Below are 25,928 nucleotides of genomic sequence, written 5' to 3'. Positions count from 1 at the left end.
ACTCGAGACTCACGCTTTACTTCCCTTCCGAACTCACATTTTGTGAGTTTGTCGTAAGTGGGACTTGATCACTGGCCCTCGGCGTGATCGTCACGTGCTTTAATCATCACACCAGGTCTACTCCACATTCCCAGGTCTTCTTCAATTACGTGATTTTTTATTTCTTTTCAATTCTTAGCACCCATGGTGGTTCAGAGGGCCGAAATGAAAGATTTCCTTTCTGGGAGACCTGTCCTCAGGTCAAATTTATGTCGACTTCTTTTAGTTCCTTGTTGAGGCTGCACGCCATGCGCCTTTGGGCTTGCGGCTGCTGCGATTTCCTACTGGGTTCCAATCTAACGCTTGCTTGCAGATTTCGTTCCCGCCCCTGCGTAAGCTGTGGCCGACTGACCACACCATTTACGAACTGCATACCGTAGATATCTATTGATGAAGACCTGCAGCCATTGAGTGTTCCCCACTGATACACACCAGATTTCACTGGCGTACAGCAGCATAGATTTATTGGTTGAGTTGAAAATTCGGAATTTAGTGCTTTGACTAATGTAATTGTTTTTGTTGAAACTCAAGGCGCAACGGATACGGTTTTCAACCAGACAACCAACCGGATAGTACACGTCCCGGAATTCGCGATATTTAAGAGAAAGCAAAACGCACTTTACTATTTCTACATGTTTAATGGTCAACGGACTAGTACGGACTAAAACTACAGTCGAGACTCTTATAAGATCACTGGTCGGGGGGCGCAATAGGAATCCGCTTAATAGGAGACTAAGAGCTTATGGGATTTCGGCATTTTGGAGGTGTGGCCTATTATCTCGGGTGTTGTAGCGGTATTCGAAATAATAAAAATGAATCAGCACGTTTGTGCAATTAAAAATCAATTCAATTAAAGTTTAGCCGTTCAGAACGAACAGTAGGATAAATGAATCCTCTTGCATGCAAAATGAATCCAAAAAACTTGTAAATAAATCCTGCATGAAAGTTCACTCAATTTAATGCCGGTTCACTCACTTGGCGCGCAGATTAAAAGTTATCTCACAGAGCATGCGTTCGGGTCCGTTGGTTTGAGTCAAATCTCCCAACTGGATCCCTTGTCGTTATATAAGTTAAGAATAAGAAATTGAATAATGAGCTTAGGGACCAGAATGGGTTAGCTAGATATGAAAGGTTTAAGAGGGAAAGGAACAATATGACTGATCGGCTCGAAAGGTGATCGGGGCTCGTCTTTTGATAAGATCGGACTCCGATTTCCGGAACGAAGGCCAAAACTCAAATCGCGACCTATCTGAGGGATTTCAAGTTCAGACTCGGCCACTTTAATCTGACCCGTGGAAGAGGCAGGACTGGGAAGTTTCTTTTAATTAGTTTCGCGGTGTGATTTTTGAGGTTTGTTAAACGTGAAAGTGTCTTATATGTTCAGTGTGATTTAATGTTAGATTTCCCTCCCGTATAGGTAGTGCTATTAAGCTAGAAAAAGCAAGTGCGGTACTGTGCGTGATTTCGGTTAAGGAAACAAAAAGGTAAAAAGTGATCGCTTTAGAATATGCGACAAAACGCTCACACTGTGGTGTAGCCGTCCAACGGCTTTTTTGTTACAGTTTTTTTTCTTTGTGCACACCGCCTCACCTCCCGCTCGGCACACCGCGCCCATCAAGTCGAATACCCCTATTCTGACCCCACGTGCCAGCATTAAAGGTTCCCAACGTCCGGCCGGAGTTGGAAGGGAGTTGCAACCGCCAACACTGCACTCCGGAAGAGCCCGATTCCCGCCAACTGGGAATAATTCACTTGCCACCCACCAAAATTGGCAAGCTAGCTGCGTTAAGTCATTTCCACGACGCGCCATTGTTCACTGTGGTGAACCAGCACCGGCGCGGCGACGCGACGCGAGAGGCAGAGAGAAGTAACAAACCGTGAGTAAGCTCCTGCGGGAGAGGTACAAATGTTTTTTGAGCGTGCTTAAAGCGTAAAGAAGGTAGAGAAAGCTTCAGAGTTTTTATAGCAAGAAATCCGCACAGTTAGGTAGTTAGAAGGGAGAGGAAGGAAGGAAGAGAGTGAGAGAAATGATTAGGGTACCCGAATAAAAAATGAATGTTTAGTGGAATAGATGTAGTTTGAATAAAAGTTTTCGTGTTTTCTTAAATGTTGTGTAATTAGTGAGCTAGAACTTCCGTCTGATGATTGCACTGGTGTAGAAGGTATTTTCACGTTTCGTTCGTTCCGTTTTGCTGTAGTTTTGGTTGATGTACTCCAAGTGTGGACTGCTTGGGAATCTCAGTCCCCCATTCTTGTGTCTGAAGCGTTAAGGTTAGAGGGTTTGAGGAAGAACTTGGCCTGTGATGAAAACTGGTCGACCACGTGCTTTCGTTCTGGTAGGAATTCGAGCTCTGTATTGCTTTTCGGGTTGGTTAGGAGTTGCGTTCCGAGTACTGATTAAATCTGAGTATCTACTAATACGTTCGGTCTATTGACTATAATTGAACTCGCCCTGAGGCTTGAGTTTTGCCGGGCAACTAAAACGACAAGTGGTCCTCTTAGGAGGTGGCGCTTAAGCCATTTGTTTAAACAATTTTCGAACGCTTTAGTAGATCTGAGACTTAGCCACTCGAGCCGGCTACAGTGTGTTAAGAGTTAACGCAATACTTTCTTCGGCAAAGTTTTAGGGGTTGATAAGATCTACCATTTAGAACTTTGGTTCATATGATTAGTTGGCAAATTGGCCGCTAGAGGGACCATCAACAGTTTGATGCTAAATTGCACTACAGGAACCATATCAGGTTGTCAAGCAAACGTTACGATATGCGACAGCTCAAGACCCTGATAATTTGGAAGGATAGTGTCCTCGGGAAAGTTGTTGGGTACGCCAATAACTTACTGACGATGTGTTGCGAAGTTCGAAATTCCTCCACTGGGCGGCGCTAGTGAACATGCAAATTTTAGAAATCTCATAGCTCAGAATCCTGATAACTTAGGAAGTTGGTGTTTTCGGCAAAGTTGATCAGTATGACATAAACTTACATAAAAATAAACACTTGTTTCAAAATTCTGCCACTAGGAGGCGCTAGTAAACTTGCAAATTTTAGAAATCTCATAGCTCAGAATTCTGATAACTTAGGAAGTTGGTGTTTTCGGCAAAGTTGATTAGTATGACATAAACTTACATAAAAATAAACATTTGTTTCACATTTCTGCCACTAGGCGGCGTTTACCGTTTTTTTTTCGTCTTTTTTCGACTTTTTTGGCGGTTTTTCGGCTTTGCATGTTCACTAGCGCCGCCTAGTGGCAGAATTGTGAAACAAGTGTTTATTTTTATGTAAGTTTATGTCACTCTGATCAACTTTTCCAAAGACACCAACTTTCTAAGTTATCAGGATTCTGAGCTATGAGATTTCTAAAATTTGTATGTTCTCTAGCGCCGCCTAGTGGCAGAATTGCGAAACAATTGCTTATTTTTATGTAAGTTTATGTCATTCTGATCAACTTTGCCAAAGACACCATCTTTCTAAGTTATCGGGGGGAGCGACACTAGTTTTGCTGAGCCGAAAAACCGCCAAAAAAATCGAAAAAAGGCGAAAAAAAACCGGTAAACTCCGCCTAGTGGCAGAATTGCGAAACAAGTACTTATGTTTATGTAAGTTTATGTCATACTGACCAACTTTGCCGAAAACACCAACTTCCTAAATTATCAGTATTCTGAGCTATGAGATTTCTAAAATTTGAAAGTTCACTAGCGCCTCCTAGTGACAGAATTTTGAACCAAGTGTTTATTTTTATGTAAGTTCTTGTCATTCTGATCAACTTTTCCGAAGACACCAACTTTCTAAGTTATCGGCGGAGCGACACTAGTTTTGCCAAGCCGAAAAACCGCCAAAAAAATCGAAAAAAGACGAAAAAACCCGGTAAACGCCGCCTAGTGGCAGAATTGCAAAACAAGTGTTTATTTTTATGTAAGTTTATGTTATACTGATCAACGTTGCCGAAGACACCAACTTTCTAAGTTATCAGGATTCTGAGCTATGAGATTTCTAAAATTTGCATGTTCACTAGCGCCGCCTAGTGGCAGAGTTGCGAAACAAGTGATTATTTTTATGTAAGTTCATGTCATACTGATCGACTTTGCTGAAGACACCATCTTCCTAAGTTATCGGGATTCTGAGATATGAGGTTTTGAAATTTTACTTGCTCACTAGCGCCGCCCAGTGGAGGAATTTCGAACTTCTCAACTTATCGTCAGTAAGTTATTGGCGTACCCAACAACTTTCCCGAAGACACTATCCTTCCAAATTATCAGGGTCTTGAGCTGTCGCATATCGTAACGTTTGCTTGACAACCTGATATGGTTCCCGTAGTGCAATTTAGCATCAAATTGTTGATGGTCCCTCTAGCGGCCAAATTGCCAACTAATCATATTACCCAAAGTTCTAAATGGTAGATCTTATCAAGCCCTAAAACTTTGCCGAAGAAAGTATTGCGTTAACTCTTAACACACCCGAGATAATAGGCCACACCCCCGAAATGCCGAAATCCCATAAGCTCTTAGTCTCCTATAACGCTCACCCCTGTCTAGTAGGAGTTCGTTTAATAGGAGTCCGTTTAATAGGAATTCGTTTAGTAAGAGACTCGACTGTATAAACATAAATGCATTGTCAAAATCCTTCAGCATTACCGCTTCGTCAACACACACACATACATTCAAACAAACTCTTGAACACTGACTCAACCAAACTATCATTATCATTACCAGGAGGCTACTACTACTCTTCTCCAACAGTTTTTCCATACATATCTTAAACTCTCAAAAGCAACCCTCGCCTTCTTGATCCGTGCAGCTAAGGCGATCTTGGTGCAGCTAAGGCGATCTTGGTGCCGCCATCGGCCGCCATTGGGCTACCAAGATATTAGAAGCTTTCAACATTCTCCACTGAATACCCAGCTACCGTAAAGCTTTACATCCAACGATTTGGTCTTGTTGACGTTGATGGTAAGACCTGCCGCTAAGGAGCGATTGGCAAGATCATCGAGCTTGCTCTTCATATCAGAGTGCCGTTGAGCTAGGAGAGCAACGCCATCAGCCAATTCGAGGTCATTCAGGTGCTTCATGGCAATGGGCTGCCACAGCAACCCATAATTTGGTTCACGATCAATCGCACCTACCAGGATCATGATGCTATCACCGCTACATACATCCTTGGTTCACTCCAGCAACGACCCGTATGGGGTCGGACAAGATACCGTTGTGCAGTACTCTGCACAAAAATGCTGTGCTTCAATGAGGCCGCTGGTTATATCAGAAACAACCTTGCGCCTGAGGTCTCCTCAAGTAACAATTCAGAGCCATTAATAAGCATGCAAGTTTAACAAATGTTCTACAAAAGCGCTAACAATTGAACAAGAATATGTGTTTATCAACGTGTCGAATATCAATCGAACATTTCAATCGGTGAAAATAACACTTTTGTTCATCATGTAACTGAATAACTTGACTAACAGAAGTTTAAAGAAAATTGTTTGAAAAAATCTATTATTTGCTAAACAGCGCTGTAATACTGTTTGAAGACAAGCTGTTTCCGGCGTATTAGAAGCCGTTATTCTACATATGATTCACAGTGGAAACAGTAGCTGAAGCGTAGTTTAACAACACTTGCTTGATTACTTTGTTCAGCTGCTGGTTAATGGTGTTATAGTACCACTTAATTGTCATTGTTCATTAAGTTCACATTCGTAAACATGGTCATTGCTATGCATGACAATAAGATATTCTGTGATGTTTTAAATAAGAGCCTTGCAGCAACACATAATTATATTACACTTTTTAAAACAACAGAACTAACCTTTCATACTATACTGGGCAGCGAAACCAGCGAGCTCTGGAAAACGGCAGCTGATGCCGCTTCTATTACTGACATCGACGGCAAGATCTCCCATCGGTACGTTCCTTTGCCGTGCCAAGAATCGAACTTCAAATCGATTAAATCTCGACCGGAAACAGAATCCATTCAAGGCCAGGATAATATCACTTGAGTGACAGACACTTTGTTGCAACACAAAATAAAAGTAACACAAACTATACACAATTCACTTTTTCGGTGTTCGAAATGAAAAAAAAAAATAGAAGAGCCGCTATGTTTACAAAATAATTTTGTTAGCTATACAAACGAACTGTTAAGCTTTAGTAGCACTGCCGATGAACAAAGCTTCCACAAAAGTTTTACAACATGAGTAAAAGTTGCGGTAATGATTAATCAAACATTGATCAGCTTCGATGTTGATGTGGACAATGTCGATTAAAAATACTTAAGCAATGTTTATGTAACTTATGAACGGTAACGTATTTGACTCAATATAAAAATTTTGCTTTTAACCTTCCGATTCATGTACAGTCAACTTTCGTTCGTTGCACTAAGCTCATAGCCCAGTTAGTGAAAGATTTTTACTAACTGGGCTGAGTTTTAAGCTGTCAAATAATCTCTAACAATAGAAATCCAGGGCTACCAACTTTGACAAATCGTTCCATACGTCAAAAAGTGACGTTTGGACAAGAGAAGGAAAAAAATCTTGCACAAACACGTTGAAAATTTAGCGAGGTCAGGTACGACAGTCACGAAAAATGTTAAAATCTCTAAAACCATTATGTGTGATGCGCTCAGATGTTGTTATTCATGCCATGAGGAAGTGTCCTCGGAAGATTGAAGCTTGTGATCATGGATTAATCTGCTTGGAATTCGAAGATTTGGCTGGAAGGCCGAGTTCTGGGCATCGATTACTCACATCACGATAATGACACCAAATACACAAGTTTACAAAATAAAACGAAAGTCGTGAACTTCTGTCAACGACCAAAATTTTTGAAGCACAATTTAGTGCTGATTTCGAAACCGACCTTCAAAAAAATTTAAGTAGAACAGTTATTGAGTTTTAGCTCAATATCGAGTTTTGCAACTTTTCAAAATATGTAATTTACTAAAATTCAAATATATTGCGTTTTGTTTAACCAATTTTAAATCTTTTTCCATAAATTAAAAGCTGAATACAATACCATTCGATCATCTGAATACAGGTTTTGCGTCAGATTGATGAAATTCAAGATATTGGCGAGTTTTAGGGGCGATCTGCTTGAATTTTAACAAAATTTCCAAAAATATATTTAAAAATGTATTTTTTTAATAAAAAAAAAAACAATATAAAAATTCTTTCTCAAAGTTTTTTGAAATATCATATGTAGACGAGTTACAGTAAAAAAATCAGCTCAACCGGAGCATTGATTACGGAGAATGAGATGTTTGAAGTGAGCAACTTTGCTTAAAAATAGAACAAAAATCGATTTCAAATCGACCGCCATGTATGGAAAGTCGAAAAAATTTCCGCTCTACTGTGATTTTTTTCTTTCGCGTTTTCGAACTCAGGGCATGATTCTACACCAAAAATGATCATCAGCTTACCGAGTTCAAAAATGCTGTAAACTAGTGATATGTACAAGGATGAAAGCCTCAGGAATCGCGTGCTGCTTTTCAAAAATGCACACGAGGGATCTGTAGATGTTTGAGCTACTTTGGCGTGCTGTCACGACAGCCGATGATGTTCATCACGGATGGATAGTGTTTCGTAACGAAACAATACTCAAATTTCGCCTCTTTGGAAGTTACTGAATTGCACGAAAGGAAATGTTCGGCAAAGCTTCTTTGGAATTCTAATCAGACCGGTAGAGGGTCTCAGGACACTACAGAGATGACCCGATTGTAAGACAAATACGCCGAAGGGGTTGATGCCAAAATTTACAACCAGTGTGCAGATTTTTAAGGAAGTTAACACGGAAAAAATGAGAAAATGTATGAAACATTAAATTTAATAATTTCAATGATATTTTTTTATGAAACCACAATAAGTTATCTTTGTTTTGAGGGCTTAACATTTTCTGTTTGTAATTCCTCCTCTGAGAGATAAGTAATTTTCTGCGTCCGGATTCTAAATGGACAATGCCTTACTTAAAAGAGGGTCTTCGTAAGGGAGTTTTCGCAAGCCAGATTCTTTATTTCACCAACGAACCTAACCTCAAAATGACTGACAACTCTCAGGTCATTTTGACAGATGAGCATGAAAAGGACGGCAACAAGATCGATAAAGTAGAATATATGATCCGTATTTTTCGTGCATGTGTGTGGTCTGTCAAATTGACCTGAGAAGTGTCAAACATTTTCATGGCTAGCTTTGTTGGTGTGATGAAGAATTCACTGAAAATTTGCTTGAGGGAGAATTCGATTCTTGTGAGAATGGGTGAGCAGAGCATTTCGAACGCTGCGTATTTTCGAAGGAATATATTTTAAAATAATTCGCATAGCAAGTGGGCGTGCGGCTATGATTTAGTTGCATCGTGCTGCGGAGCGTAGGTTCGATTCCCGCCGCGCCGCAGCTCACAGGAAATGTTTACGGCTGCTAGCCCGTAGTCAAGTGCCCTGCTTCTTCAAAGAGTGATTAGCACACTGGAAGTATTGAACTTGTCCGTGATTTTTTTGAAAAATATCTTCAGGATCACTTAGAAAAATATCGGTAAAAATTCCTGGACAAATATATAAAACTATTTTCAAAGGAATTCCTGTAGATATTCCTGGGACTATTTTTGGATTAATTTATGAATGAATTTTTTACAGAATTCGTGAAAGAAATCTTGAAGAAATTTCTGGAGAAATCCCTGGAAGATTTTCCAAAAAAATATTTGAAGGAAAAAATTAAATAGTCCCTGGCTGAGTTTTTTAAGGAATCCACGGAATAGGGAAGTGGAACCATCTCGGCAGGGGTCCTATTTTGGGCACTTTTCTGCTATAACTCAGAAAATTCTGAACCAATTGACAAAATTTTTGGAACGCGATGAGATACGTATAGTATCTAACCGTGTACAAAATTTCAAGTCAATTGGTTTGGAGTTACAGCGAGTCCAAAATACTTGCCGCTGCCCAAGTGGTTCGCTACTCTACTCCTTTAATAAAAGAATTTCTTGATTTTTAAGGGAATATTTGAAGGAAGTCCTAGAATTTCTTGGAGAATCTGTTGAAAAAAAAAATATAAGAACTGTGGGAGCAATATTTGAAAGAATATGGAAGATTGATTTATTGAATTCCTTGTGTAATTTCTCAAGAAAATTATGGAGGAATTTTGAAAGGAATCCATTGAAGATTTTCCAAAGAAATCCTTGTAGAAATGTCTGAAAAAACCTGTGGAGCGAACCTGATGTGATGGTTAGAATACTTGACTATCACGCTGAGGGCCTGGGATCGAATCCCACTCCCGATAAACTCACAAAGTGTGAGTTCTTGCTTCGGAAGGGGAGTAAAGCGTGGGTCCCAAGATGAACTAGCCTAGGGCTAAAAATCTCGTTAATACAGATAAAAAAAATCTCTGAAGGAATTTCTGAAGGATTTGCTGGAGAAATTTATAAAGTAGGGTACTGGTTCCCTTATTAAGCATGTGGCTAACATTTTCATCCTACGAAAAACAAAGGATTGAAGCGTTGTTTGTTTTGTTTGTTATTTTTGTATTTTTTGTTAGGAGTGAGCAAGCATGAAATCAAAGAAAACGGAATCAATCGGTGCCGTAATCGCTTGTTTTCGAACAGGATGAATATGGGACCGTGAGATTACTGATGGAACACATACCCTTATTCTTGCAAAAATTTACTAAGAACACTTTGTTGAAAATTCTCAAGGAATCCTAAGAAATACTATCGTTGTTCTGTAGGAAACGCATGATTTTGTTTTTGAAAGAATCCGTGCGTCGTTGTAAGAAGTACAATACTACCAAAAAAACCTCGCTCTTCGTATTCAGTGCGAGCGTGGTGCAATTTTTGGTAAGGAATTTATGAGGAAACCTATGGAAGGTTTTATGGATGAATTTTTCGTTTCTGTAGGAGATGTTTGTGAAAAAGTTTTTTGAAAATTTCTGTAAGGAATCCATTTGAAGCTAATTCCATTGAGCAATTTCGGAAGGAATGCATGGAAGGGTTGAAGAAGAAGCTTTTGGATAAATTTCTGGTAGAAACTCGAGAGCAATTCGGAGTAATTCTAAGCAAATTTCTGAAGTTTTTTGTAGATTTTCTCAGAGGGTTCCCTGGCAGTTTTGTTAAAAGATTTCTTTGTAGATTTTCTGAAGGAATAGCAGCCGGAATTTATGAAAAAAATCCGTGGATGCTTTTCTTAACGAATCCTTCGAAAAATTTCTGGGGGAATCATTCATGAATTTTTAAACATTTTTTTTCTGAGGGAATTCTAGTAAGATTTTTTAGTATTAATAATATTAATTATCATAATATTTTTTTAATATTATTTTTAATTATTCATGCAAGATTTTCGAAATTAATCATATGAGAAATGTTGGAAGAATAGCTGAAGAAATCCCTAACAACAGCTTACGAATAAACGAATCCTTGAAACCATTTTCGAAGAAATGCTTGGATGAAATTAGCATTACATATTATATTATTTAGGATGAGAAACTGCCATTCACCCCAATGATGATTATTTAAACGTAGGGAACTTGAATAAAGAAATAATATTCACATTAAGGCCGTTACAAATATTTATTTCACTATTTGGCCCATCATCACTCTTTGGCTGGTCGAGGGGGAGGGGGTTAAAATAATAAAGAATCATGTACTGATTTATCGACCGTATTCTATAATTAACTTGATGATTTTGTGGCTATATCGGTCTCTTTCTACTCATAAGTATAAGGGAGTAAAATTTTCACACTTGTTCGCTACCTAGCGAATTCTATCATATCTATCATTTCATTATACACTTTGATATCTACTCCCTTATACTTATGAGTAGAAAGAGACCGATATAGCCACAAAATCATCAAGTTAATAATAAAGAATCTTATCTGAAAAAATATTTAAAATATTTTGGGTGTTTACCGACGGTTCATATACTAGGCGCCCCTCCGCTTTTTGTTGAAATTGGGAAAAACCCCTCCCTTAGCGCCACTTCTGTGCACGGGCCTGAGCATGACAAAATGCTTGAAGTTTGTATAAAAAAATGTGGCCAAATGTATGCAGAAATTTTAAGTTTTCAACTTTTGCCGCTAGGTGACGCTGTAAGCGTTTAATAATCAAACCCTTAGATATTATTGTAGGTGACTATATTCCAAACAACTTTGTCGAAGACCGCAAAGTGATCCGACGCCTATGAGAAAAGTTATACCCTAAGTGAGGCGAAGTATTGAAATTTCATTATTGATATTATTCCTTTACATGTGCTGGAAAAATTACCATAATGTCTCGCCTCAGTTTACCTAGGGTATAACTTGTTTAACGTCGTATAACTTTGCGGTCTTCGACAAAGTTGTTTCGCATATAGTCATCTAGAATAATACCAAAGGGTTTAATTATTAAACGCTTACAGCGCCACCTAGCGGCAAAATCAAAATCTTAAAAAAAAATCTGCATACATTTGGTCACGTTTCTCCATACAAACTTTAAGTACTTTGAGCACCCTCTTAGGCTAATCGATTTTGCTCAAATTTTGAACGTAGCTTTTGGGATTCCAATACAACCAATTCAGGAAGTAAGACTTGGCATTTATCAAAATTTTTGTTTTTTATATAAGTGTGGGCCACCCTATCCAACACCCTATCTGTTTCGTGGATGACATGGAAATGATTGCCTGTATATTTGGAACAGTTAGGGAGCTTTACAACTACCTACGAGACGTAATATCAAAAGATGGTGATTACATACTGGTAGGAGGATTTGATAGACAGGGATATTTTGGAGGTTAGGTATGATGGAATTAGTAAATCTACTCGACTGACAGGAACGTAGGCGATCAAACCGCATTATCTTTTTAAACCGAGCCTACAATGGACTCCAGAAAAAAACTGCACTTCCACACTAAATGCTTCTTGTACAGATGGCTTATAAGATCATTGGATTAGTATAACAACCAGGGTGGGGACATGCTCTAGGAGGACTTTCAAGCATTTGGAGTATTTTGAGTGACACACGCTAAGGACAATCCTTGACGATGATATGATAAAAAAATAATAACAAATTTGGGTAAAAATGTAGTATTGTCCGCTGCTCAGGACAAGAAACATGAATCCATGTAACGAATGGCAGTGTTTGCCAGTGTGGTTTAATGAACTACAAATGCCGCAGCTACGGTTATCCCTACTAATGAAACAAATCGATGAAACATGGTGCCAGCTTAGAGGAATGAGGGAAAAGCAGTCCACAAGCAACGCACGGTGAGAACCATTCGTTATGAGGAAACGGGAAAAGTAGAACACATGAATTATCTGACTCACCTGCTGCCTATTATCACGGCTGAATGGTAGTAGCGTTGATACGTGGAACATAATCTCGTGGCCTTCGTACAGTGTATAGATTGAGTATTTTCCTGTCATGTCGCCTATTTGCAGATAAAGGGAAAGAAGAAAAGTTGGATACGCAATACTATCAGTCCAAGCAAACACAAATCGCAATAAAAGCTAATCCATTGCAGGTTCTGAATTTCGCATTGATTTAATCGGATCACAAATTCGCAAAGCTTTTTCTTTTGGTTGTCTGTCAACTTTTTCTGATTACAAGATCCCAATATTTAAATATCATTGGATTAACTCACCTTTTACGTCTAATCCTCCACGGTACCGTTCCCAGTCCTTCAGTCGCACTTTCTCTCCCAGCAGAGCCAAAAAGTCGTCAAAGTCAGCGCTCCCGTATTCTAAGAAACGAACACAAGATAGAAAAGGCAAAGGAAAATTGAATATTGATTAGAGTTTTTACCGACCCGGTGTGTACCGGTTGCCTATTTTTCCCAGCTCAATTCCGTCACTTGCCCAAAGAACGAAGCTGACGTCAGTCATTGCTCATCATGCATCAGATTTCCGTGAAAACCACCTGTAGGGTTCTGCATTGAACATTATTACGCATCAGGAAATATGCGTACCTTGATCACATTGACTCATCTTGTTGTTTTGACAGATTGGAGACCGGCAAGACGACAACCGGGACGGTGTGGAGAGGCGACACCACGCGCGACAAGAGAGGAGGACTTTTGGATAGGACAGTGGAGTGAACGGTTGAATATTTCGGGTGTGAGAATTATAACAAATTTTGTGAGTGAAATAATACGAAATAAATATCAGAAATTAGATCCCAACAACTGGCGACGAGCGGGAGCTACTGTGAAAGGTAAATTTTAATGTACAGAACGCATTTTTTTGCTGTAAAATTGTTGAAATTAAATCTTCAAATCCGCGTGCTTCGTGCGGGTTCTCAGCCCGAGCCCGGATGCATGAAAAACAAAATGGCTGTTTTGTTGGTTAGAGTGGAATGGAAAAGATCTGGTTGTGAAAGGTTTGAGAAAATGAATCCGCGTATTGAAATTATGGAAAAATGGCGAAACTGAATGCTAATGATAAATGACGGTGGTGAGGGGGGCTGTATTGGGAGGATTGAATTATTTGATATATGAAGAGATTGTGAGGTTTAGCAGCTGCATTGTGATACATCGTCGAATTGGTAACAAAATGGAGTGTGAATCGTAGCACTGCTACGTAGCAGCATGAACCAGTTAGAAATCGTAGCGGGGAGTTACATTCTAATTCAGAGCAGGGAGCCTGAAAGAAGATGCCAAACCGTAGCAGGGAGCTACTATGTGTGGGAGTTTTAGAAAATCGTTGCAGGGAGCTACGATGTATTTTATTCAGAGCAGGTAGCCTGGAGAGAAAAGTAGCAGGGAGCTACTCGGTGCTTCAGTGCAGGGAGCCTGAAAGAAGTTATTACTGTGGCAGGGAGCTACTGTGTGCTTCAGTGCAGGGAGCCTGAAAGAAGTTATCACTGTAGCAGGGAGCTGAGTGGTGCGTCAGTGCAGGGAGCCTGAAAGAAGTAATTACTGTAGCAGGGAGCTACTTAGTGCTTCAGCGTACGGAGCTTGGCAAAGGTATTGCTAATTGTAGCAGGGAGCCACTATGTGTTTATTTTTTTTTTCAGAGCAGGGAGCCTGAAATAATGTCAAAAAAAGTAGCAGAAAACTGCTCAGAGCAGGGCGCTGGTAAGAATATAGAAAACTGTATGAAGGAGCTACTTTGTTCTTTAATGCAGGGAGCTTGATAAGGTGATGCAAATCGTGGCTGGGAAGTTGCATAATGTTTCTTTCACCTAAAAAAAAAACTTGCATTCAATTTTCCATTCGTAGCAGGGAGCTACGCTGTCCTTCAGTTTTGCACAAGATGTTGAATGTTTGAAAAGCGATACTTTTTTTGAACTTTCAAATTCAAGATAGTTAAAGGAGAAAAAAAAAACCTTCGCGAGCCGAAGGCGGGAATCTATATATATGAATAGAAATAAATATAAAAAAAAAAAAACTGTAGATGACCTACACACGTTTCTGTTTATTCTTTCTTTTCGAAATTGATGATCACCATTCGTTAGTTATGAATGGAATTATTTTTCTATCTGCTATTTCAGATGGATGAAAATCGTCCATTACCAATGTTTCGATGCGAGCAAATTGAGAGTAGCAAACTGGCGAAGGAATGGCGTGAGTGGAAAGATTCCCTTGAGTTCTATTTCGACTCGTATCAGATTACCGATCAGAAGATTATGCGTTCCAAAATGCTTCACTTTGGAGGACCGCAATTGCAAAAGGTTTTCAAAAGCTTGGAAGGTACAGAGGATTTCCCTCTAATCATGCTTGAGAAACGCTGGTACGATGTGGCTATTGAGCGGCTAGATGCGTTCTTTAAGCCACGAAGCCAAGACGTTCTTGAGAGGCATAAACTGAGAAATATGAAGCAAGGAAGTCAGGAAAGATTTTCTCATTACGTGTTACGTCTACGCCAACAGATAAAGGATTGTGGGTTCGAGAAGTATCAGAAAGAAGTCCGGAATGTTCTTGAGGAGATCATGCTTATCGATGTGATTGTTGAAGGGTGCAACTCACAAGAACTACGCCGGAAAATACTCGAAAAAGACCTAACTCTTGGAGAAATTGAACAACTTGGAGCATCATTTGAGAGTGTGCGACTTCAAGAGAAAGAACTGAAAGGAGAAAGTAATACTGCCCAGGCTGGACAAACGGAAGTATGGAAGATTAAAGCGGACAAAGCAAGAGCTGAACGTCAGCAAGGTCGGATTGTGAAACGATTTGCATCCGCCCCCCAGAATGCATTCAAGCGTGATGACACCTTTTGCTACGCTTGTGGACAACTTGGTCATATGTCGAAAGCACCGACGTGTCCAGCAAGAGGTCAACAATGCCGTAGATGTCATAAGACTGGACACTTCGAGAAAGTTTGTAGAAAACGCCAGTCTTCCTCTACGAATCCTTCGTTTCCCAGAAAGGTACAAGCAATTGAAGATGTCGATGAAAACTCTCCGATCGTACCAGCTGATGAGGTCAAAAGGGCAGTACCAACGAAAGCTGAGAAGAAGGTGTATTACACGTTTCACACGGGAAACACGACTAATGTGTTTCAATGCAAGATTGGTGGAGTTGCAACAGAAGTGTTTATTGATTCCGGCTCAGACGTGAACATCATCACTACGGACACTTGGGAAATGATGAAGGCACACCAGATCACCGTCTCCAAATGCGAGAAAGGAAGCGATAAAATCCTCAAATCGTACGGTAATAATGCGCCACTTCTGATTCTGGGAACCTTTGTTGCAACAATTGAGATTGGAAAGCGATTGGTTGAAGGTACATTTTTCGTGGTTAAGGACGGACAACGAAATTTGTTAGGCGATAGTACCTCGAAGAATCTAGGCATTCTAAAGATCGGAATGGAAGTCAACGAAATTACGGAAGACTCGGAAATGACGCCGTTTCCAAAGATTCAAGGAGTACAAGTTCGGGTACAAATGGATCCAGATGCAACTCCGGTTTTCCAGCCCTTGCGGCGCGTTCCCCTTCCATTGGAAAATGCGGTTTCTGAGAAGCTGGACGAATTGCTTAAACGAGACATTATTGAGGTGAAAAGAGGACCAGCAACGTGGGTGTCACCATTGGTGGTGGCTAATAAGGCTAATGGATCAATAAGGCTGTGTGTAGATCTTCGACGAGTCAACCAAGCGGTCATTCGCGACCGCCATCCAATGCCAGTGATTGAGGACGTTCTCACTCGCGTTGGAAAAGGAAGAATTTGGAGCGTGTTGGACGTGAAGGACGCATTTTTTCTGCTGGAACTGGACGAAGCAACAAGAGACATCACCACTTTCATCACCCACAGAGGGCTTTATAGATTCAAGCGTCTTCCATTTGGATTAGTATCCGCTCCCGAGATCTTCCAACGGACAATGGATGAAATCCTGGCAGATTGTGAAGGTACCTACTGGTACCTCGACGATGTCGGAGTTGAGGGTAGTACAATCGAAGAACACGATCAGCGATTAAATAAGGTATGAGAGCAAGTCAATACATAACACACATACACAAAATTGATGTTCAGCTAAAAGAAATAAACGATTCACAATATAAATACCACATTTTTCCCAATTTTAACTCATCAAATATCACTTGATACGGTTACAGGTTCTGCAGAAGTTTAAGGAAAAAGGAGTTGTACTCAACTGGGACAAATGTAAAATTCGCGTAACTGAGTTTGAGTTCCTGGGGTATGAAATTTCACCGCAAGGAATTATGCCTTCGGAGATCAAACGAGCGGCGATTCAGAATTTCCGCCATCCGCAAAATGAGAGTGAGGTTAGGAGCTTTTTAGGCTTGGCTAACTATATGAGTAAATTCATTCCAAAACTGGCCGAAATTGATGAACCACTTAGGAAGCTCATTCAGAAAGGAAACAAGTTTCAGTGGGGTGAAGATGAAAACAAGGCTTTTGAAAACATAAAAACAGCCATAACAGAGGTTAGTTCCCTAGGATTTTTCAACGTTAATGACGAAACATCGGTATTCGCGGATGCTAGTCCGATTGCCCTGGGCGCCGTTCTCATTCAAACTAATAATCGTGGAGAATCTAGGGTTGTTTGTTATGCATCAAAGTCACTTACCGACACCGAAAAAAGATACTGTCAAACAGAAAAGGAGGCGTTATCGTTGGTGTGGAGCGTAGAAAAGTTCCAAATCTACCTGATAGGTAGAGAGTTTAAACTCCTAACCGATTGTAAGGCACTCACTTTCTTGTTCACTCCTGCATCTCGTCCCTGTGCGCGCATCGAGCGGTGGGTATTGCGCCTACAAAGTTTCCAGTACACAGTGGTTCACATCCCTGGGCAATCCAATATTGCAGACGTTTTCTCACGACTTTCAACAATCGCTCCAAAACCGTTCGATGAAGCGGAGGAATTAACCGTTAGAGAGATAACGGCTTCAGCAGCCACCAGTGTTGCCTTGAAGTGGCAAGAAATCGTTGATGCTAGCAGACAAGATGATGATACAAGACAAGTTCTTGAAGCGATAAACACTGGTATACCTGACGAACTACCGCTGGGCTACAAGGTCATTTATACAGAACTATGTGCCGTCGGCGACGTACTTCTGAGAGGTGATCGCATAATTGTGCCCAAACGCCTACGACAACGAGTCTTACTACTAGCACACGAGGGTCATCCTGGAATCAGAATGATGAAGGGTCATTTGCGCACCAACGTATGGTGGCCCAAAATGGATTACGAGATCGAACAATTCGTGAAAGCCTGTCGGGGATGTATTTTGGTATCTGCACCAAATCCACCCGAGCCAATGGTTAGGAAAGAGTTTCCTTCTCGGCCCTGGGAACAGATTGCCATTGACTTCCTAGGACCTCTCCCAGATGGTGAGAATCTCCTAGTGTGTGTTGACTATTATAGCCGATACTTAGAAGTCGTAGAAATGCAAGAAATAACGGCTGCCTCCACCATCGAACAACTTTTGACTATCTTTTCTCGATATGGAATACCTAACTATCTCCGGGCGGATAACGGGCCACAATTCACGTCTGAAGAATTCCGATCGTTTTGTGAAGAGCAAGGAATACATTTGGATAGTACTATCCCCTACTGGCCCCAAATGAACGGAGAGGTGGAACGGCAAAATCGTTCTATCTTGAAGCGTCTCAGAATAGCACAAGAACTTGGCCAAAACTGGCGAAAAGAACTACGGGTATACTTGCTAACATATCATTCAGCAGTACATCCAACAACAGGGAGAGCACCAGCGGAACTTATGTTAGGACGACGCTTACGTACGAAACTACCCAGCATTCCCTCTACGCTAGATTGTGATGAAGCTGTAAGAGATAACGATAAGATGCAGAAAGAAAAGGGAAGGGTGTACGCAGACCATCGTCGTAAGGCTCGCCCAAGCGACATTGAAGTAGGCGATCACGTTTTGGCTAAGCGTACCAAGAAGGATAACAAGTTGAGCACTGAATTTGCCCCCGAAGAATACGAAGTAATTGAAAAGAGAGGAACCGATGTTACTATCCGCTCATCTTCGTCTGGAAAGAAATTTAGAAGAAGTGCGGCACATCTTAAAGCCATACCACGTACAGCAAGTGGTAGCTTGGCGGATAAACATTCTGGTGAAAGCGTAGAGGAAGCAAGAACAGACGATGGTGCAGGTAATTCAACATCAACAGAGCATGCGGTGGATGAACAAACAACCGAAGAAAGATCCAAAAGAATTAGATCAGAACCAGCACGGCTGAAGGATTTCGTCACATACTAAATCCGTTTTGTTGTTTATTTTTATTTAAAAGAAAGGTAGGGATGTAGGGTTCTGCATTGAACATTATTACGCATCAGGAAATATGCGTACCTTGATCACATTGACTCATCTTGTTGTTTTGACAGATTGGAGACCGGCAAGACGACAACCGGGACGGTGTGGAGAGGCGACACCACGCGCGACAAGAGAGGAGGACTTTTGGATAGGACAGTGGAGTGAACGGTTGAATATTTCGGGTGTGAGAATTATAACAAATTTTGTGAGTGAAATAATACGAAATAAATATCAGAAATTAGATCCCAACACCACCCTGGCTTCACCTTTAGCATTTTAAAAACTTGAAGAACAATTTTGAGGCCACCCCTTCCCTTTCCTTCCCAATCCTTTTCAGGACGATATTGGAGAGCACCACTCATTAAAGTCCCACCCATCACCGATCCCGCCTTACCATTGCTCAGCATCTCGTCGTCCATCTTTTGACCAGCCTTCATGTACACGACGCCGAATTTGAAGTTCACCGAACCCTCCTGTTCCTCCAGCAGCAGCAAATCCTTTTGGATGTCGGCCGAAAAAACCTCCTTTGGCGATTTGCTAGCGTCCATCAGTGCAAAGTTGGACAGAATCTGCTTGACCGTCAGCTTCTGCTGGGGGTTGTACGGTAAGGCAAGCTTTTGGGCACCCTGGACGCGCCACGTTGGGCCACGTTGATGGTACGGTTGGATTCATCGACGGTTGAACGGAGGAAAATGAGAGATGGAAAAAAGTAAATAAGATTTAACTGAGATATAAAGCGGGTTTCATAATGCAAATAGATTGTATTTCATTTGTTATGGGAGATTTGGATGCCGGGATTGGATTCAGCAATAATTAATTCAAATTTCGTCCGGTTGGTCGTTAATGGCTCAGATGAATAGTATTACTTTTGGTCGAGCTTGAATATTGTGGGAACAGTTTCATGTTGGGTTTTTGCTCCAGGAATGCGGGAGTTCCCCAGAACTTCCAGAGAAATTTTTAAAGTTGATTCTCAATACCTGTAAAATTCTGTGGAATTACTTATTGTTGGTTGGTTCTGTTAGCTTAACAGCAACTTCAGTTCCCAAAATAGTTTCTCGCAGTTTTTATTTATTCCTTCAACTGGAATACTCTGTGGGAATTTTTAAGGCTTCTCCAATATTCTAGGATTTTTCAAAAAAAAAAAAAAAAACGTGGTAAATTTATAAGAGTAAATTTTAAACTGAAGGCCAACAGGATTTTGTGATATGTAATTCTATGAAAATAATCATTTGAAGAAGCCCTGAAATTATTACTGGCGCGGTTCCGAGAAATTTGTGATGTTTTATGAAGATAATATAAGTACTAATTGGATGAAGATTTTTCCTAAATAGTATTCTGTAACTGCATTTACAACCAATGCCTTCTCACAAAGCTGTATCCCATCCCTCTCGAGCAATCCACTAGCACAAACAGAAAGATAAAATCTTCCTCTTTCGATTAATGGATGTGAATTGCGTGAGATGAATGAAATACGACCCACAGATCTGTGAGAAGGCATTGGTTGCAAAAGCAGTTACGCCCTTTTGAAATGTTGGTGCCGAAATACCAGAAAGCAATACTGGAAGCATTTCAGAATGGCCTTCAGGAGAAATCTCAGAAGAAACTGGATACCTGACACTGAGGAAGATTACAAGTGGTAGTCGAAATACGCGTAGGGAATCGCGCTACTTGGGCGGTGGCTTCTATATTCGTCTGTTTTCCACTATAACTCAGTCAATCTTGAACCAATTGACACAATTATTGGAATGCGGTGAGATAGGTATAGTATCTACCCGTGTACAAAATTTCAAGTCAATCGGTTCAAAATTGACCGAGTTACAGTGGAAAACAGACGAAAATAACAGACGAAGAAAACCACCGCCCAAGTAGCGCGATACCCTATCTGTCAAAGGATAAGCAAAAAAGGGTGGAATTGAAATGTACAAAACTGATTAGGTACACTTATTCAAAGAGAACTAATGATAGAATTCCAGAAGAAATCTCTGAAGCCTTCTGAGATTTGCTCAGGAATTCATTCTTCTACGATTTCTCCAGAAAAACTTTCTGAGATTCCTCAAAGAATTCTTTCTGGGACTTCCCCGGGACTTTCTTCTGATACTTCTTATTGTGCTGATTCTGTTTTTCTTTTCTTTGTGAGATCTTTTATGAAATTCCGTCAGAAATCATCTGGGACCTCTTCAGACTCCTTCCAAGTCTCTAGTTGGAACTGCATGAACATGAATGCCTCAATGTGACAAATCTGACTGATTAAAACCAGCCCAAGCAACGCATGTAATATAAGAGTTACGATAGCACAAACTTCCATTTTTGTTCAAGAAAGGATAAGTGCTAAACTATTCCAAAGCCTCCTGAAATCCCCTGAAATCTCTCGAAACGTCATGAAACCCCTCATAGAGAACCTCACAGACGTACTTTAAACTTTAGACAAACTCTCTGAAATTCACTGTAACGCCTTGAAAGTGAAACCTTTCAGGAAATCGTCTTGAGACGCCCAATCTTCGGTTAAAATCTTCTGAAACACCCTAAAATCCCATGAAACCTCTTGAATCTTAAAACCCTTCAGAAAACTCCCTGAGTCTTTTTTCAAACTCTACTAAAGTCGCTTGAAACCACCTGATACCCACTGAAGCACCTTGAAACGTATAAAACCCCTCAAAAATCTCTGTGAGCTTCCCACAGTCCTTTCTAAAACTCTACAGAAAACCACCTTAAGCCCTCCGAAATCTTTTCAGCTCTCATGAAGGGCTCTAAAGCCCCCAGAAACACCGAAACCCTCCGGAAATCCTTAAAAGGCCTTGATACCCTTCTCAACCATTCTGCAGCTCTAATGAAACTCTCAGAAGCCCCCTGAGTTTCCCTTGAACACCCCTTAGGTGTTCTTGAAAGACCCTGAAGTACATCGAGTTGAAAATTTATTCTGTTTCATTGTATGTACCTACGAAATCGCTCGTCCAGTTTACAAATGCAATTCGTTGTTCTCTGCAACGAAAACCTTCGTCTGAGCTCGTTTGAAAAAATCACTCAGCGTTAGCGTTAGCATAGCTACGGTATACTTCGTAGATTGGATACTAACAACATTTTTCTACCTTTTGATAATCTTGCTCGGATTGTTTTGAATGAAATAAAACATGCTTAACGAATAGAACACATTCTACAAGCTACAACTTGGATACCGTCGTTGGGGGTGAGAATGAGTCAAAGGCAGAGGCAGAGGAAGAGGCATTTCTGAAGAACAAGCTTTCGAAAATCTACCTGATCACACAACTGTGGATCTCCAAACAAATTCTCTGATGTAATAAGCTAAACGATTATCTGAAGGGTCTTTCAAGAAGTATCTTTTGAGCAGAGTTTGATGTTTAACTTTCGACGAAGTTTTTAATAAACAACAAGAAAATCCAAAATAAAGAGAGGCAGATCTTTCTTTCAAATGAGGAAAAATTATTGTTGTTTGGTTGGGAAATCAAAGAGTTCTGGAAAGCCAAAGTTGAATGATTTGTAAGGAGATTTTACTTTTTCGTGCTCCGTCCCGAAAGAGATATAAAATCCTGTAATGAATCCCTTGAGAAAATCCCTAATTAATCATCAAAGGAATTTCCCTGAAAAATTCTTAAAAACTCTGTCAAATGGATCTGAAAAAAAATATTCAACGACTCCATATAGAAGTACTTCTGTGGTTCTTTGGAGAAATAATTTAAAGAATCCTCAAATAATTTTCGAAATATCTAGAGGAAATCCTGATGGAACGATTGGAGGTGTTCCGTATTAAACTATCTAGATTTGCTCTAAAAATTCAATGATTTTTCTAAAGGGCATACAATAATACCCCGTTGGATGTATACCCAAACGAGTTCCTGGAAAAAAAAAATCCTCAAGAGGTCGCTATAGCAGCTCCACAAACAATATCCATAAAAAATCATGGTGAAGTAAGTGAAGAAGTTAAAAATAAAACAACTGGAAGAATTTCTGAAAACAACTGTAGAATAATGCTTCTTCAGATAACTTAAGAAATTCTTCAAGGATCTAAAGGCAAAATTCCCAAAGAATCCCTTGAGAAATTCCTGGAGAAATTATCAATGAAATTTCCGCATAAATTTCTCAAAGTATTGGTTTCATTATTCAAAGGATTCCTTAAAGAACCATTCATTTCGTTTCGCAAAGGATCATTGAAGGATTTTTTCTAACAAATTCAAGAAATAAATTCAAATGAATCCAATGAACTCCAATGAGAAAACTCTTCGGGTATTACACATTGCTTATGAAATACTGAAATGAATTCTGAAGAAATCCTCATATAAACTATCCTACAAATATTTTGAGAATTTAATTAAGAAATTTTTGTTGACATTTCTCCGAAAAAAAAAAACCTCAACAAATTCTGGTTTAAAATCTCTGGTGGAGCTCCGCAAAGAGGATGCTGTGGACAAGGCTCCGAATATTTGCCTCATTACATTCATATTCACTTCTATTTGCTGAAGCGAATCGAGAAAGATGGAACAAACGGGTAGTCCTGAACAAACACGCATCCCCGTCACAAGTAGTGTGATGAGATGCGAAAGTTGCATTGTTGGCTTTGTAATTCGTTGCTCTTCTTTCGCAGTTTAGATCGGAAGCGAATGAATGAATGGTGAATTCTGAAGAACGATAAGGTGCGATCGAAGCGGCTATTATCATAAGAAGAAGCCAATTTCTGCATGTAATGCATAGATGTTCAGGATATTGTTGTTGATATGCTAGATCAGCAAATCACAAAAGAATGGGGAAGAATGAATAATATTCCAAAATAGTATGGTTTCACTTGATATCAAGTATCAAGGGTGGTTTCCAAGCATTCGCTGGAGTTTACTATCGTTCAGTTGAGGAATCACTAATGGAATTAATCTGTGGAGGATTTTCATATGATTTTCCAGAAGGATTTACGAAAATGTGCTAGGAGGGAACTGCCGAAAAAAAAATCTTAATGGAATTACCTCTCTATTCCCCAACGAATCCCTGCAGAAATTAAGGCGAAACTGGATGCATTTCCTCATTTTTTTGGTTTTTGATTTTTTTTAACCGTTTTGTGGCCGGCAAACTTTTTGCTTTTTTCTACACCGTGTATTTTAAATGGGTGCTGGGTACCCGGGTACCCTGCCGGCCCATAAGGGTTAAATATCGAAACAATATTTTCAAAAGCGGTTTTCGTGGATCAAGGTATCTTGTAGGTATCTAATTTTTTTGTGGTGGGAAAAGTTTTCCATTTTTGCAGAAACCATTTTTTGTGAAATTATATTCAAAAATGGTTTCTGCAAAAACGAAAAACATTTTCCACCACGGAAAAAAATCAGGACATACCTTGATCCATACTCTACATGTGCACGAAGACTGATTTTGAAAATATTGCTTCGTTATTTTATGAAAAATTAAAAACCAAAACAAATGAAGAAATGCTTCCAGTTTCGCCTTAAACAGGAATTTTTAAAGAAGCACCTCAAGCAGTCATTGGTGAAGTTTTGTTGAAAATCTGAAGAAATTTTTTTTTATTGAATAGGGTATCGCGCCACTTGGGCGGTGGCTTCTATATTCGTCTGTTTTCCACTATAACTCAGTCAATTTTGAACCAGTTGACTTGAAACGTTGTACACGGTTAGATACTATACCTATCTCACCGCATTCCAAAAATTGTGTCAATTGGTTCAAATTTGACTGAGTTATAGCGGAAAACAGACGAAAATAGAAGCCACCGCCCAAGTGGCGCGATTCCCTACCAGAAAATATCCTGATGGAATTTCTGGAATAATCCTCTCATTAACCCCTGCAGAAGCTCACCAAGGATTCTTGAAGAAATTTTTTAAAGAAATTCCTGGAGGAATTCGCTATAGAGTCCTTGATGAAATACAATGCTTGATGACTATGCTGATAGAATTCCTAGATGAATTTCTGAAGATATTGCGGAAATACTCCAACGAATTGCTTGTAAATTATTTGAAAATTTCTGGGAATCCAGATAATCGCTGAAGAAATTTCAATGAGATTTTTGAAAAAAAAAAATCCCAGAAAGAAATCATGGATGGAGTTTACGGATACTTCTTGATTTTCTTCTTCCTGTTGTTGGAGAACATTTCAACTGGAAATCCTGCTCCTCTTAATAAGTTAATAGTGTAACGGGGATTTGTAGGCACTGTCTTGTGAGGCACCTTTGTTATCACCACCGCCTGAGAGCTAAAGGACAAACGTCTTGAAATCACGCTTCAGCAATGCATCAGGAATTCAAATGCACAAATCTCTACTATTATTTTGTTCTGGCTTACTTGTAATAAGCTTCAAATAAGAAATTCAGGTGTGCTGGTTTTGTTTACGAAGAGATTTATGCACTCGAAATCGTTAGTAGGTGCCAAAGTCGGCCATCGTGGCAGCCATTTGGGACTCCAACAAGTCTGTCCTTAAATCCAACGCAGTTTTTTTTTATTCCTTTCGTCAGTCGTGCGGTTGGACATCACCACCAACACGACGCTAATGTTGAGTATCAGAAGCGAAATTTTTCAACGTGTTGAACAAAATACAACAGCGCGATCACTCAAGGGTCAAAAATAAAATGTTTTTATTAATACTTGACTTGGAAAACCACAGCATTTGAACCAAGAGGTTGGCACCTAAACCGAAAGAGGGATGAAATTATGAAAATAGGAGTGTTCATGGTTTGGGCTCGGAGTCAGTTTGGCATTCTAATCCGCAGAATCGTGAACTGTTGTGTGGCTTAATTGGTTGAAGCGCCGTTTTAGCGAATATTGAGTCGAATCCCACCAGAACACGATTTTCTTTTCACAATTTTCCAATTAATCAACATTCCATGACTTCTAGTTTTAAGTTTTACTTAGTACGTTCCGATGATCTAGCAAATCTAGTAAATGTTCGTGAAGGGCAACATAGCCATGTGGTTTGTGCACTAAAATCTCTTGTTGCCCAACGCAGTAAAAGTACACTTTCATTTTATTAATACAAAAATTGTTTCAATTTTTAAAATCAGTGAGTAGAAATTTAATAAATCTGTTATGCGAGAAATATGTTGAAAGTCATATACCGTCGTGCGGGGCTTCTTTTTACACTTTTTCGTGGTTTTTCAATTTTATGACATTATAACTCCCAGAGAAGTGAATGGATTTCCACAATTTTTACACATAATAATCGTGAGTATGTATGTAGGATGTATGCAAAATTTGAACTAAATCGATCAAT

At 39.8% G+C, this 25,928-nt stretch overlaps 1 protein-coding gene across 6 annotated transcripts in view; it reads right to left on the bottom strand.

Annotated features, from left to right (window-relative positions):
• The window catches only part of LOC115263581 (GTPase-activating Rap/Ran-GAP domain-like protein 3), a 598,953-nt gene that overhangs the window by 38,930 nt on the left and 534,095 nt on the right, over positions 1–25,928 (bottom strand). For all 6 annotated transcript variants that reach the window (XM_062855941.1, XM_062855940.1, XM_029866830.2 and 3 more), the window contains 3 exons: positions 19,111–19,342; positions 12,618–12,716; positions 12,301–12,404 (listed from right to left, as the gene is read on the bottom strand). In XM_062855941.1, coding sequence (XP_062711925.1) covers positions 12,301–12,404; positions 12,618–12,716; positions 19,111–19,342 — 435 coding nt within the window. The remainder of the gene's footprint in view (positions 1–12,300; positions 12,405–12,617; positions 12,717–19,110; positions 19,343–25,928) is intronic.

Source organism: Aedes albopictus, chromosome 3 (genome assembly GCF_035046485.1).
Source record: "Aedes albopictus strain Foshan chromosome 3, AalbF5, whole genome shotgun sequence".
Lineage (NCBI taxonomy): Eukaryota > Metazoa > Arthropoda > Insecta > Diptera > Culicidae > Aedes > Aedes albopictus.
The sequence above is the reverse complement of the archived record's forward strand: the minus strand, read 5'-3'. Positions and strand labels throughout refer to the sequence as shown.